The sequence below is a fragment of the Nyctereutes procyonoides genome, unplaced genomic scaffold, assembly GCF_905146905.1.
Source record: "Nyctereutes procyonoides isolate TBG_1078 unplaced genomic scaffold, NYPRO_anot_genome, whole genome shotgun sequence".
NCBI classification, from domain to species: Eukaryota; Metazoa; Chordata; class Mammalia; order Carnivora; family Canidae; genus Nyctereutes; species Nyctereutes procyonoides.
The window spans coordinates 44,803,412-44,818,053 of NW_026575024.1; the positions used below are offsets into that span (position 1 = coordinate 44,803,412).

General features: G+C 41.8%; 1 protein-coding gene across 1 annotated transcript in view; it reads left to right on the plus strand.

Moving 5' to 3' along the window:
- Nucleotides 1-14,642, plus strand: part of CFAP61 (cilia and flagella associated protein 61) — a 277,336-nt gene that overhangs the window by 219,073 nt on the left and 43,621 nt on the right. The window contains exon 25 of the mRNA XM_055306706.1: nucleotides 3,690-3,895. Within this exon, the coding sequence (XP_055162681.1) occupies nucleotides 3,690-3,895 (206 nt within the window). The remainder of the gene's footprint in view (nucleotides 1-3,689; nucleotides 3,896-14,642) is intronic.

The window sequence follows — 14,642 nt, forward strand, 5'->3', positions numbered from 1 at the left end:
CCCTGGTTATGCTAACACAATGCCAAATCTCATTAAAATGGACAAAATTATTTCATAGTTGAGATCAGCTATCTTACCACACAGCGTGGTCATTTTTTCCACTACAGCATGGCCACTTTCTGCAATCTTAAAGCCCTCATAGCTATAATGTGCAAAAACATAGAGGCAGCCCAAAGATTGTAATTCAGTATTTAAATTATAAAGAAGACCACCCCCACCCCAACAGATACCATGAGGACAAATCATTGGAATCGATGCTGACTATATCACCCTTCTGGGACAGGCTGACCCTGGAGTGCATGTCCCGCTCAGACTCTTAACCAGCAACCTAGCCAGGCTCTATAAATATGTGTCAAGACATCACCAACCAGGATGCCTGGGTGGCTCAGTGGTTGAGCATCTGCCTTCGGCTCAGGGTGTGATCCCAGGGTCCTGGGATTGGATCCCACATCAGATTCCCACAGGGAGCCTGCTTCTCCCTCTGCCTGTGTCTTTGCCTTTCTCTCTCTCTGTGTTTCTCATGAATAAATAAAGAAAATCTTAAAAAAAAAAAAAAAAAAAAAACAACCAACTAAGTTACTGTGGCCCAAGAATTGAGGTGCTCAGCCTTGGCCCAATCAGTCCCCCTAAGCACAGAGTTCTTGTGAGCAGAAGTGAAACACTTTGCAAAGTCAAAGTCTGTCACATGTGTGGATCACAAGCTGTGCCCCTTGATGCCTGGATTCCCTGCCTTAATCTCCAAGTTTAAAGAAATTTTAAAGAGAAGGTGGAAGAGCCAAGACCTTGTGGGATTATGGACTATGCCCTCCAGCGAGCCCTGGGGAAACCTGGCACTAAATCTATGCTGGACCTGTTGCCAGTACCCCCTCTTCTGGATGCCAGCCCCCCCACCCCCCCAGCTGCCCAACCACAAGGGCCGGGGAGCGGCCCCATCTCAGAGACTTACTCGACTTTGCACTGAGGCATCCCTCCTGAGAAAGGCTGCCCGACACCCATGGGAGGGGGGCAGCTGAGCCTAAAGCTGCTGGTGCCAAACTCGAATGGTCTTTAAAGTCTTGTATTTAATCTTAGAAACACACTTGGCAGGCACATTCTTCACTCTCACAGTGCCATGTGTATTTAATTCAAAAATAGCCTTTGCTACGATGGGCTGCCAGGTAAATGTCTGGCATGTCAGACATGCCTGTGATGTCACATGCCTCACTCTGGGAGGTGTTTGTTGCTCACTCTGAGAAGTCAAGACTTGAGGAAACACACCTGATGGAAGAAAGTCTGTGGGGCTATCTAAGACTAGAGAAATTCTTGCGACAGGAGCAAAGGTGAAGGGATGATTGGACAAGGAGAGCAGGCCACCTGCAGCTAGTGACTCAGTCCTGGCCTTTCCAGACTCAATTCTTGAGTCCAGACAAGCCCCATTCTTCTGCACCAGACTCCTCCCTCCCACCGTCCCTCCTTCCGTCCTTCTCTCATTCCCTCCATCCCTCCTTCCCTCCTTCTCCCTTGCTGCTTCTACTTTGTTTCATTTCTCTTTCACTCCTGTTTGTTCATCAGGAGTCTGATTTTGTGCCACAACACAGCCACTATATTTTAAACTAACTTTTTATCATGTTAGAAGTGATAGTCATTTTAAAAAATAGGAACAATATGGGATCCCTGGGTGGCGCAGCGGTTTGGCGCCTGCCTTTGGCCCAGGGCGCGATCCTGGAGACCCGGGATCGAGTCCCACGTCGGGCTCCCGGTGCATGGAGCCTGCTTCTCCCTGTGCCTGTGTCTCTGCCTCTCTCTCTCTCTCTCTCTCTGTGACTATCATAAATAAATAAAAATTTAAAAAAAAAGATTTAAGATTTAAAAAATAGGAACAATAGATGATCAAATGAGCAGAAAGGGAAACACTAAAAGCCATCCAGCCTATCGACCACAGAAATTGACCATTTGAACAGTTTTGTTAAAGTGTTGATAGAAAAACAAATAGAATGATACTATGTATGTTTATAAAAATAGAATGATGCTGTGTTAGTTATAAAGTATAACTTTATACTACTATAGTATCAAATGTGCTGTAAATGTATTTTCCTGTTGTGAAATATAGTTTACCAATGATTTCTATTGGATGTGTTGATCCCATTGTGTGGATGTACCATTGTTCTGTTGGTTGATGCTTTCCACGCAGCTGTGGAGGTAGATTTCCCGTCTGCATCCATCCATCTGTGTAAGTGTTGGATGACTTGCACCTCCCTCAAAGTGCCACCTCCAAACCCCCTTCCTAAGCCACACCTGCTCTCTCCCTGACCCCTAGATAACTAGTTTCACACACACATGTGGGGTTGGCCCAAGGTTTACCTGATATCCCTCCTATATATCTCACCATGTGCCCTTTCCATTGGCAGATTCCTCCCCAAGGCTTTGCCACATGTTGCCCAAACACCCATAAGGTGTTTCAGTTTATTTAAAAATTCAGTTACACCTTAAACCTTGTGTCCTTGTTTAGACAAAATCCCCAGGGGATGTCCAGGACTAAGTAAATGTTTGGGATCAGTGGAGTCCAACTTGCCTTGGATTTCTAAAATGCCACATTCAAGTGCAGAGCAAAAGCTTAAATCTATATGCACTCAGGAAAGCTTTATTGAATGTAACTGTGTGCTAAGTTCAGAGTCTAGGGGCAAAGTGCACTTTCAGCCATCACCAATAGAACCCATGTTTTTCCACTGAGAGTTCTCAGTTTGCCTGAGCTGGTGGGGAGCATGTCTCCAATTGGTAGGTCGGTAGCCATGAAGGGCTGAAATAGAAAAAGTGAATGTGACATGGGATTTATCCTGTGGGTTCATGCTGCAGTGTTAGCCAGCTTCTAGGGGACACAAAGCCATCCATCAACACCTCTGACAACTTACAAGCTAACAAGAAGCCTGCACCACATGCATGTGTACTTCCTTCCCATGAACTTGAACCTTCTTCCTGAGAACAGACCTGACCAAACAGCTGATCTCTCTGCATCCAGCTGGCAGGGATTCACCTTTTACTTATTCCTTTTGCTTACATAAACTTTTTTAAAAACCTGAAATTCTTTCCAATCACCGTTGACTAGGAAGTTTTTCTCAAAACGGTGCTGTGAAAAATTTTAAAAATTAACAGTCTTAACACACCTCACAGAAGAGAATAAACCCAGTTCCTTGCACTAGCTGTGTGAGGTATTGAATAGCACAGAATTGGTTGTAACCAGGCAACTTATTTAGAAACGTAGAACAATGCAATCACAGTTTAAAATATCCTGAGGGGGATCCCTGGGTGGTGCAGCGGTTTGGCGCCTGCCGCCGGCCCAGGGCGCGATCCTGGAGACCCGGGATCGAATCCCATGTCAGGCTCCGGGTGCATGGAGCCTGCTTCTCCCTCTGCCTGTGTCTCTGCCTCTCTCTCTCTCTCTCTGTGTGTGACTATCATAAATAAATAAAAATTTAAAAAAAAAAAAAGATTTAAAATATCCTGAGGAACATTTAGTCATTAAGTCCAGTATGTGGTTTCTGAAACTGGGTTAGCTTCTGCTGAGTTTAGTCAATATTTATTACTGTTATTTGTGATGTGTGATAAGTATAACCTGTTATATATTAAAACTATTTTGCTAGGATAAAGTTCCCAAACTCCAGAAATGTTTCTAATGTTGTTTTTCTGATTCTCCTCCCCATTCCCCCCACCAGGGTTCAGAAGTAGTAACAGGGAATGCAAAAAATGGGACTTACTTCCGAATACATATTAACAAGTATAAAATGGTGGAAACCATCACGTGCCTTTCTAAAGAGCCTTTCCCTGCCTCCAACTACATCCGCTTGTTTGGCCAGCACGAGCAACTTCTCAACAACCTATGTGCTCGGTATGAGGACAAGCTGATCCCAGATCTCTACAGGCAAGTTGAACATTACACTTTACTAAAAGGAAATGCAAGCATTTGTAATATCTTGTGAATGAGAGATGTGTTTTTGCGATGCACAGAAAGCAACACGGGGACCCATGGGAGCAGATAGAGTGGCAGGAAATTTATTCTAAGATAATGAAGAGTATCTGACCATTAGCATTGGCCTGAGAGTGGAGGGTCACATGGAGAAGTGCATGGGCTCTTGGTGTGTCCCAATATTGTCCCCATGGCCACACACAGGCCTGGATCCCAAATGCATCCAAGTGCAGCCTCTACATCACTAACAAGCCCAGATGAGACGATATTCAAGTCACTTTCAACATGGGCTTCTAAAAGTAGTCAGAAATTGAAGAGGTGGGTTTGGGAGCAGGATATGGGAGCCCTTGGTCTTGGTAGGAATTACACAGCCACAGATAGGCTACTTGTGACCCCAGCCTTCCTAGCAGCATGTGCACAAGCATAGGGGTGAGGCCATTTGTATGGGATGTTGTTATGGGAATTCTGCACAGCAGGGTGGTTAGCCGGGGGATCTTGCCTCTGTCTTTTCAAATGCTAAGACACTTTTTCATCCTATACCTCTGGGAGGGCTAGAATTTTAGAGTAGAAAGCTACTCCTGAACACAGCCTGTTGCTTGGAAAGATTAGGAGAACTTCCTTCTCTGCACAAAACAAGATGATGACAGAGTCAGTATCAGATACAGATGTAGGACATAAGTCATAGAATTCCAGGATCCTCAGTATCCATGGTGGTGACTTCTAAGATCAGGAGCAATTTCTCTTACCTCTCTCTTACCTCTTAAATTGGGTGCCTGGGTGGGTCAGTTGGTTAAGCCTTCCGCTCAGGTCATGATCTCAGGGTCCTGGGATTGAGCCCCACGTCAGGCTCCTTGCTCAATGGGGAGTCTGATCCCCCCTCCCCTCCTTCTTCACCCCTCCCATGCTTTCTCTCAAATAAATAAATAAATCTTTAAGAAATATGTTTACATTGTAGAATGCATCATACAAACAAAAAGTATATAAAACATGTATGTACACTTTAAGGGATAGTAGTACTAGAATTCTGTGTCCCTCACAGAAATTCATAAGAAAGAATTCTGGGGCGGGGGGGGGGGACACTTGTTTTTTTTAAAGAAAATTCCTTATTTCAGGATGTTTGAAGCTCTCTCTCATCACATTCACAGTACATCCTTGGAGGTAACGATTATCATGAGGATTGGTTAATCGCTCTTTTCTTTCCTGTAAAGCAGGGATCAGCAAACTTTCTCTATAAAGGGCCAAATAGTAAATATTTTCAGCTCTATGGGCCATACAATCTCATCACAGTAATTCAATTCTATGTTGCAGTGTGAAAGAAGCCACAGACAATACATAAGCAAACAGATGTAGCTGTGTCCCAAAAAAACTTTGTACCAGAGTAAATGCCAAGTCAATCCTTGTTCTAAAGGTGTACCACATACATATGATTTCCTAAATAATAAATTCATTTGTTTTGCTTACTTTTGAATCAATTCTGTGGCTGACTAGAAGAAGTAAACACTTGGGGCACCTGGGTGGCTCAATTGGTTAAGCATCTGCCTTTGGCTTATGTCATGATCCTGGGGTTCTGGGATTGAGCCCAAGGTGGTCTCTCTGTTCATCGGAGAGTCTGCTTGTCCCTGTCCCTATGCCCCTTGCCCTGCTCATATTCTCTCTCAAATAAATAAAATCTTAAAAAAAAAAAAAAAGAGAGAGAGAGAGAGAAAGTCAACACTCCCTTTAGCACCATTTGTGAGGTCCATCCACGTGATGCATGGAGCTGGAGTCCATTTGTTTATCCTGCTGTATAATATTCTGTTATACTATGGTCCCAGCTCATTCATGTTTGATTGATGTTTAAATTGTTCTCAGCTCGATGCCATCACAAACAATGCTATGGATATTGTGGGCACACGTCACATATGAGAACTTCTCTTACCTGTACCTGGTGGTGCTGAGAACTTAAACTTCCCCCAGCAGTACATGAAGATGCCTCCACAGCCTTGTCCATCTGAGGCACTGCTGGATTTTAACATGTGTTCCTTCTTATGGTGTGAAAAGGTATCCTCCCGTGGTTTTAGTTTCCATGCTCTGTTCAGTAACACAACTCAGTGTCTTTTCATTTGTTCATGGGCTGCTCATGATAGCTTTGGGGAAATGCCTGTTTATGACATTTGTCCACTTTTCTTATGGATTGTCTTCTTACTCATTCACAGGCATTATATATGCACTCTGGATACACACTCATGTTAGTTATTTTTAACATTTTGAGCCTTTTCACTTTATGGTGTCAATTAACAGAACTAAAATTAAATTCTTAATTTTAAGGTAATCTGTTTATCTTCTTCAGGGTGTCTTGGATATTTCTGTCCCTTTGCTCTTCCAATAGTTTTATAGTATACTTGTGAAGCTCCATGAAAAACCCCACTGGATTTGATAAGAAATGCAATAAAACTTAGGTTCAGTGAGAATTGACATCTTTGATATTAAGCCCATATGTTATGCTATAACATAACATAGGTCTTAGTCTATTTAGGTCTCTTTAATATCTTCCAATAGAATTTTAAAATTTTCTCCATGATGGCTTCCAAAATTTTTGTTTGCTATAATCCAAAGTGTTTTATATTTGTATTGCTCTTATAAATAATCATTTGCTTATTGGTTGCTGCCGTAATAGTGCATAGAAATACACTTTTTATATGGGTTTGCATTCTGCAAATTTGCCAAACTCCCTCACTTACTCAAATAATTTCCCTAAATATTGTTTTAGATTTTCCACACATGAAAATTATAACATCTGCAAATAATGACAGTTTGTTTCCTCTTTTCTAATCTTTGTAACTTTTATTTCTTTTTCTTATTTGCTACACTGGCTAAGCTTTGCAGTGAAAGGTGGGACAGAAGTAGTGAGAGATGGCATCCTTGCCTCATTCTTAATCTTAAAGAGAATGTGTTCAATATTAATTATATGACATTTGCCATACATATTTTTGTCAATGCCCTTTATCAAGTTAAGAAAGTTGTTTTTTGTTACTGCTAACTTGCTAGGTATTTTTATCATGCATGAATGTTTATTGTTTACCAGAAAGAGTACTTAATTTCTGAAACCTTTTATATATGAGGATATTTTCCTATATGCCCCCAATTATAAACTATATTTTGATTTAATACCAAATTTGGTAAAGTATCACATTTCTTAATCATAGGCTTTCCCTTCTCAAATCTTTGTACTTTTGACTCCAATATTTATTTAAAATAAAGAAAAATACAAGTATTTAAAAAATGAATGCATTTTTTCCTTAGCTTGTAAATAGGACTTTATTGTTACTTTAACCTTATCCAAAATATTGAATTAAAAAGGAATCAGTTGATTGTTGAAGAAAATTTTTACTCAGGGAGGAGCAATATGTCAAAAGTCTCCTGTGAAAAGAAAATGTTTTTGCATTTGACCAATTTCAGAAGCCCTAGCTAATTTGTTTTTCCCTGAGAAGAAGGTGGTATTGAAAGAGACAGATTCTGTAAGCTTGGGACCACTAGTCAGGGCGCAGCTGTTAACTGATGGTAGTAATAATTTTAAAAGTTAATTTGATTTGCTAAGAGTGAATATTTGGGATGGCAAAATGAGACAACACTAGGACGTGCCATATCAGGATGTGCCAATTGACATCTGTAAGAAAGAAGCAAGGCGGGCAGGAAGATGGTGGCTGATCATCAGAGGTCACTGGTCATGTTTAAGTGACGTGCTGAGGCCATTGCCATGCCTCGTCAGTCACTCCCACATGCGTGTTAGTGTGTATATGCAGCTGTGGCCACGTTCCTTTCAAGTGCCATGAAATGCTGCCAGGCCTCAGTGCTAATTCTTGGCCAACCACTGCCTGCCCTGTCTGTTGTCAGACAGACTGGCAAGGTTCTTTGCAAGCAGGAAGGGCAAATGGTTTCGCTTATTTTGGCCGCAGTCTGATTCCCGATTATTTCCCTGACCTTGGCAGCACTGGCAATATTCTTGTTCGAACCCAGGCCAGTTTCGATCCACCACATCTAGAGCCACCATCCTGCAAGCTGGGGGTGGGCTGACCATCAACCAGCCGCTCCGTCTTCTGCAAGATGGACGTGATGTCAAGATCAGGTTCCTCCTCGGGTCCAAAGAACCCCCTAGAACCCCTTCTCTCCATGTCCTTCAATCTCTTCTTGCCCCATCAAGGGCTAGGACAGAGCAGGTACTGACAGTGCCAGCGGGAACGGTGGCAACTACAGGGGCAGGTGCTGTAGCAGGCGAGGCCTCCTGAGCAGTGGCTCTGGCTGCCTGTGGAGGGGCTTGCTTGGAGCCATTTGGAAACACGAGGTGGTGGCTGAGCAGTCAGCCACTGTGATCTGTAGCGGGACAGCTGCCACAGGACGGCAGTGTCACTGAGGATCTGGGACCCAGGCTGGCTGCGATTTTATTCTTTGTTTTCATCTTGGAGTGCCAGTAGAAATCATTAATGATGAAGAGAACAAATCCACCACCAGAGACTCTGTGTGTATGTGAGTGTGTGTGTGTGCAAGACAGAGAGCAATAATAAATTCATCAACTGACTGATTTACCATTTTGGAAAAAGAACGGAGTCCATCTTTATCATGTGTTCCTTCCTGAACCAGTCAGCAGTTAAAGTCACTTAACAAATGTGTGACTAGGGGATCCCTGGGTGGCTCAGGGGTTTGGCGCCTGCCTTCGGCCCAGGGCGAGATCCTGGAGTCCCAGGATCGAGTCCCACGTCGGGCTCCCAGCATGGAGCCTGCTTCTCCCTCTGCCTGTGTCTCTCCCTCTGTCTGTGTCTCATGAATAAATAAATAAAATCTTTAAAAACAAAAACAAACAAAAAACCCCAAATGTGTGACTAGAGAAGCTGCATCTGGCAGCGTCTCCTGTGCAAGCACACAGATGCCTCTCGCAAACCTTGCAGACCCCTGCCTGCTGGATCCCAGGACAGTGACAGTTTCCAATGAGCAGCCCCTGCACCTGCTGATACTGTTCCCCCCTGGAGACATGGGGCGGGGGTGCAGAAGGAGCTTCTGTGAGGGTGGTGAGAAGTCACAGAGTGGGAACTTGGGTTTGAGGGGAGAGGCAGGGGCAAGGCTGTTTCCCCGAGAAGCCTCTGCTGCAGGGCTTTAACAAGGCACATCCCTTGCCTACTCCTCTTTCTTAACTCTGCGTCATCTTCATCTACCCCACTTATGGATGGCCCTGCAAAAACAAGGTCTTGCCTACAGAGTCCCTCCCCTCCTTAGTATTAATTAACAGTCTGTAGCATCCTTTATCCGCCCCCCCCCCCCCCCCCCCCGGCAGTGTGAATAGGTCTTGCCCTGGCTTCTTTGTGTGAGCCCATCAGATGCTCGGAAACCTTGATTGAATCACCTCTTTTCACATCTTCACATGCTCAGCTCTCAAAGACTGCCCTCACATGGCCCTCTCCTCCTGCGAGCACCGCCACCCTCAACACTTCCTCAAACACTCGAATGGCCTATTTTTAGTGGGTAAGTGCTGCTGTGCACAATATTCTAAATGGGATTTGAGCAAGCCCTTTAAAAGGCCTCCATTACCTTTTGAACTATGACGCCCCAGAAGTTACTCCCTTAAGGAAGCCAGGACTGCCATGTGCTGTCTCTGTCTTCCGAGCCATTAAGCAGGACTCTGCCAATGCACATTGTCTCCCAATGCACTTATTAGACTCCAACTGGAGTCATTTAATCATGACTTCAATATTTTCTGTTCTTCTGTAGTCAGTGGCCTTGCACTGTGTCCACTAGAAAAATCACACTCTAAATTCTACGTGCCCTTTTCCCCATACTTATCCAAATTCCATGAACTATGACTGCCCACTCCAGCATGTCAGGTTTTTTTTTCTACATACCTAAAAATTGCTGGATAATCATTCTCTTCCCCGTTGGCCACTTCTGGAGTCACCCACCTGCCTTTCTGTAGACTGTTTAAAGTATTCCTGTCTGTTTCATTTCAGGCGCTGCCCACTGCATTTCATAGCCTTATAAATAGAAATCCTTTTTCTTCAATGAAGAGAAGAGAAATCAAAGTCTCTTCTCTTCATTTTGCTCCCTGGTCATTTAATTACAATCTTTTTCTCCACCCTCTTAAAGGTGATTTTGAATGGGCGTGCTCACACACTCCATCCGGGGCTCCTTGCTGGTCATTCACTGTTTCACTTGCTCTCACGGGTATCTTCCTGCCCAGTGCTGTTTCTCTTATGATCACATGGCCTTGAAGCTGAACCCACATTCTTGAACATTCCTCATTACTGCGATGGTCAGTCTTAGATCCGGAAGTATAGACCATCGTGGAAACCGAATTCCACGTGACACAATATATGTTCATTTTCATCCGTAATATTGCTCTGATTAAAAGACTAAGGATTTTTTCCTAGTATATGTCACTTCCCTCCTTCCCACTGTGAATTTGGGTAGAATTAACCCTTCCTGGGATGAAGGACAAGATTGGTTTGAACCATCCTAGAATTATAGCCAGTACACATCCCTTCAGATATCCATGCTAAAAATTATATTGTGAAAAAAGTAAACACGCCCATTCACATAGTCAGGAATGAATGTTGAAAGTAACGAACACTATAGAGCTTTGCATAAAGTATGGATCTTTTTTTTATCAGTATAACTGACACACAATATCCTCTTAGTTTCAGGCGTACATAATAGTGATTGGATATTTTTATACATTATGAGATCACTCCCACAATTTGTCTAGTTGGCATCTGTCACTATACAAAGTTATTATAATAACCATATTCTCTGTGCTGTACATTACATCCCCATGACTTCCATTTAATATATATGCCACATCTTTATCCTTTCTTCTGTAGATGGATACTTGGGTTGCATCTATATTTGGCTATTGTAAATAAAGCTCCAATAAATGTAAGGATGTGTATATCTTTTCAAATTAGTGTTTTCATATTCTTTAGGTAAAACAAAATAGTGTAATTGGTGGATCATATGATAATTCTATTTTTAATTTCTTGAGGAACCTCCATACTGTTTTCCACAGTGGCCACACCAGCTTGCATTCCCACCAACACTGCATGAGGGTTCCTTTTTCTCCACATTCTTGCCAACACTTGTTATTTCTTGACTTTTTGATTGTAGCCATTTTGACAGGTGTGAGGTGATATCTCATTGTGGTTTTGCTTTTCATTACCCAGGTGATGAGTGATGTTAAGCATCTTTTCATGTGTCTATTGACCAATGTCTTTTCATGTCCTCTGCCCATTTTTAAGACAACCTACAGAATGGGAGAAGATATTTGCAAATAACATATCAGATAAAGGGCTAGTTTCCAAAATCTATAAAGAACTTATTAAACTCAACACCAAAGAAACAAACAATCCAATCATGAAATGGGCAAAAGACATGAAGAGAAATCTCACAGAGGAAGACATAGACATGGCCAACATGCACATGAGAAAATGCTCTGCATCACTTTCCATCAGGGAAATACAAATCAAAACCACAATGAGATACCACCTCACACCAGTGAGAATGGGGAAAATTAACAAGGCAGGAAACAACAAATGTTGGAGAGGATGCGGAGAAAAGGGAACCCTCTTACACTGTTGGTGGGAATGTGAACTGGTGCAGCCACTCTGGAAAACTGTGTGGAGGTTCCTCAAAGAATTAAAAATAGACCTGCCCTACGACCCAGCAATTGCACTGTTAGGGATTTACCCCGAAGATTCAGATGCAATGAAACGCCGGGGCACCTGCACCCCGATGTTTCTAGCAGCCATGTCCACAATAGCCAAACTGTGGAAGGAGCCTCGGTGCCCATCGAAAGATGAATGGATAAAGAAGATGTGGTCTATGTATACAATGGAATATTACTCAGCCATTAGAAACAACAAATACCCACCATTTGCTTCAACGTGGATGGAACTGGAGGGTATTATGCTGAGTGAAGTAAGTCAATCGGAGAAGGACAAACAGTGTATGTTCTCACTTATTTGGGGAATATGAATAATAGTGAAGGGGAATATAAGGGAAGGGAGAAGAAATGTGTGGGAGATATCAGAAAGGGACACAGAACATAAAGACTTCTAACTCTGGGAAATGAACTAGGGGTGGTGGAAGGGGAGGAGGGCGGGGGGTGGGGGTGAATGGGTGACGGGCACGGAGGGGGACACTTGACGGGATGAGCACTGGGTGTTATTCTGTATGTTGGTAAATTGAACACCAATAAAAATTAATTTATAAAAAAAAAATTATTTTTTGGTGTTAAGTTGTAAGTTCTTTAAATATATTTTTGGATACTAATCCCTTATCAGAAATATCATTTGCATATATGTCCCCCCATTCAGTAGGTTGCCTTTTTATTTTGTTGGCAGTTTTATTTTTAAGATTTATTTATTTGTTCATGAAAGACAGAGAGAGAGAGGCAGAAACACAGGCAGAGGGAGAAATAGGCTCCTTGTAGGGAGCCCGATGTGGGACTTGATCCCGGATGCCAGGATCACACGCCCTGAGCCAAAGGCAGATGCTCAACCGCTGAGTCACTCAGATGTCCCTTGTCGGCGGTTTCATTCACTGTGCAAAACCTGTAGTCCCGGTAGTTTCATTTTGCTTTTGTTTCCTTTGGCGAAGGAGACATAGCTAGAAAAACGTTTCTGTGGGTGATGTCAAATAGATTACTACTTATGTTTTCTTCTAGGAAGTTTATGTTTTCAGGTCTCATATTTAAGTCTTTAATCCTTTCTGAGTTTATTTTTGTGGTTGGTGTAAGAAAGTGGTCCGGTTTCATTCTTTTTCATGTAGCTGTCCAGTTTTCCCACACCATTTGTTGAAAAGACTGTCTTTTTCCCATTGGATATTCTTTCCTGCTTTGTCAGAGATTATTTGATCATAAAATAATGGATATAAAAGGCTATCTGTTCTGTTCTATTGATCTATGTGTCTCTTTCTGTGCTAGTGACATACTATTTTTGATTACTACAGCTTTGTATTATATCTTGAATTCTGGGATTGTGATACCTTCATTTTTTCCCTCTTTCTCAAGACTGCTTTGGCTATCTGGGATATTTTGTGGTTCCGTAAGATTTTAGGATTATTCTAGTTCTGCAAAAAATGTTAGTGTTTTGATAAGGATTGCATTGAATCTGTAGAATGCTTGGGTGATATGTGCACATATTTTAACAATATTGGTTGTCCCAGTTCATGAGCATGGAGTATCTTTCCATTTGTTTGTGTCATCTTCAAGTTATTTCATCAGTAGTTTATAGGTTTCAGAGCACGAGCCTTTCACCTCCTTGGTTAAGCTTATTCCTAGGTATTTTGTTATGTTGGGTGCAACTGTAAATGGGATTGTTTTCTTAATTTCTTTGTTGCTACTTCATTATTGGTGTATAGAAAAACAACTGATTTCTGTATGTTAATTTTGTATCCTGTGACTTTACTGAATTCATTGATCAGTTCTAGTAGTTTTTTAGTGACGTCTTTAAGGTTTTCTCTATATAGTATCACATCATATACACATAGTGAAAATTTTACTTCTTCCTTATCAATTTGGATGCCTTTTATTCTTTTTTTTCTTGTCTGATTGCTGTGGCTAGGACTTGCAGTACTATATTGAATAAAAGCGGTGGGAGTGGACATCTTCGTCTTGTTCCTGACCTTAGGGGAAAAGCTCTTAGTTTTTTATAGGAAGGTATAAATTCTTATTTCAGATGGCTCAGTCTTATTCATGTTAGTAAGAATCTTTGCTTTGAAGATAGTGCTTATGAATGAATGGAAGAGAAATGAGTACCCCATCTTACAGCCAAGATTTTTTTTAATGGTAAAGGCTTTTATTAATCAGAATTTAAAGCCAGCAAACTCAGTACCCATTAACATCAATATAACATGGGAGATGAAGTGTGGGAGCTCACATGGATTAATGGATCACTCTTCACCAGCTCTCTCTACCTACCTTATCCAAGGTGAACTCCCATAGTCCTTGTATCACCCCTTGCAAGTGGGCATTATTACCTCATAAAACAGAGGAATCTGATAGTCTCCATACTATAAAAGAAAACCAGTGTTTTCATTATCTGAAAGGAAATGTGTATGTTTAAATCGCATGTTAATACCCAGGGAAACAATTTCAGTGTAAGGATGACTGTCTATCCCAAAAGACTGTGCTGCGTGTGAACTGTACATGAATAAATCATGTAAAGTGTAAGACATAACTCACATACATGTCTGTTGGGTCACATCTACAATATTATTTAAAAATTCAAACTTTTCACCAAACTTTATAAAAACAAGGAAATATCTTTTGGCAAGACCACTGCAGCCACCTGCAAGTTACCCGTAGTCTCCATCTCCATATCTGCTTTGCTGGCCACCATCTTTGTCATGCTGTACCCGTGTACTTTTGGCATATATATTCTAAAAAATTTTAGTTCAAAAGTGTTTAAAAGTGAATTATTACTTCTCTTTCCTTAGAGTGCAAAGGACACTAAGCTAAAACAGAGGGTTCAGTTCCTGCATTGTTACTTATTAGTTTTATGAATTTGGACAAGCCACCTTACCACACTGAGCATCAATTTCCTCATTGATGAGGTGAAGATGTAATTTATGATAAACTTTACCACATCGCAAGGTAAAGGTAGATGATGAGTGAAAGTATTTAAAAGTACAAAATGTTGCAATTACTTTAGCTCAAGTGTTTACATTTGCTACAAGTTCA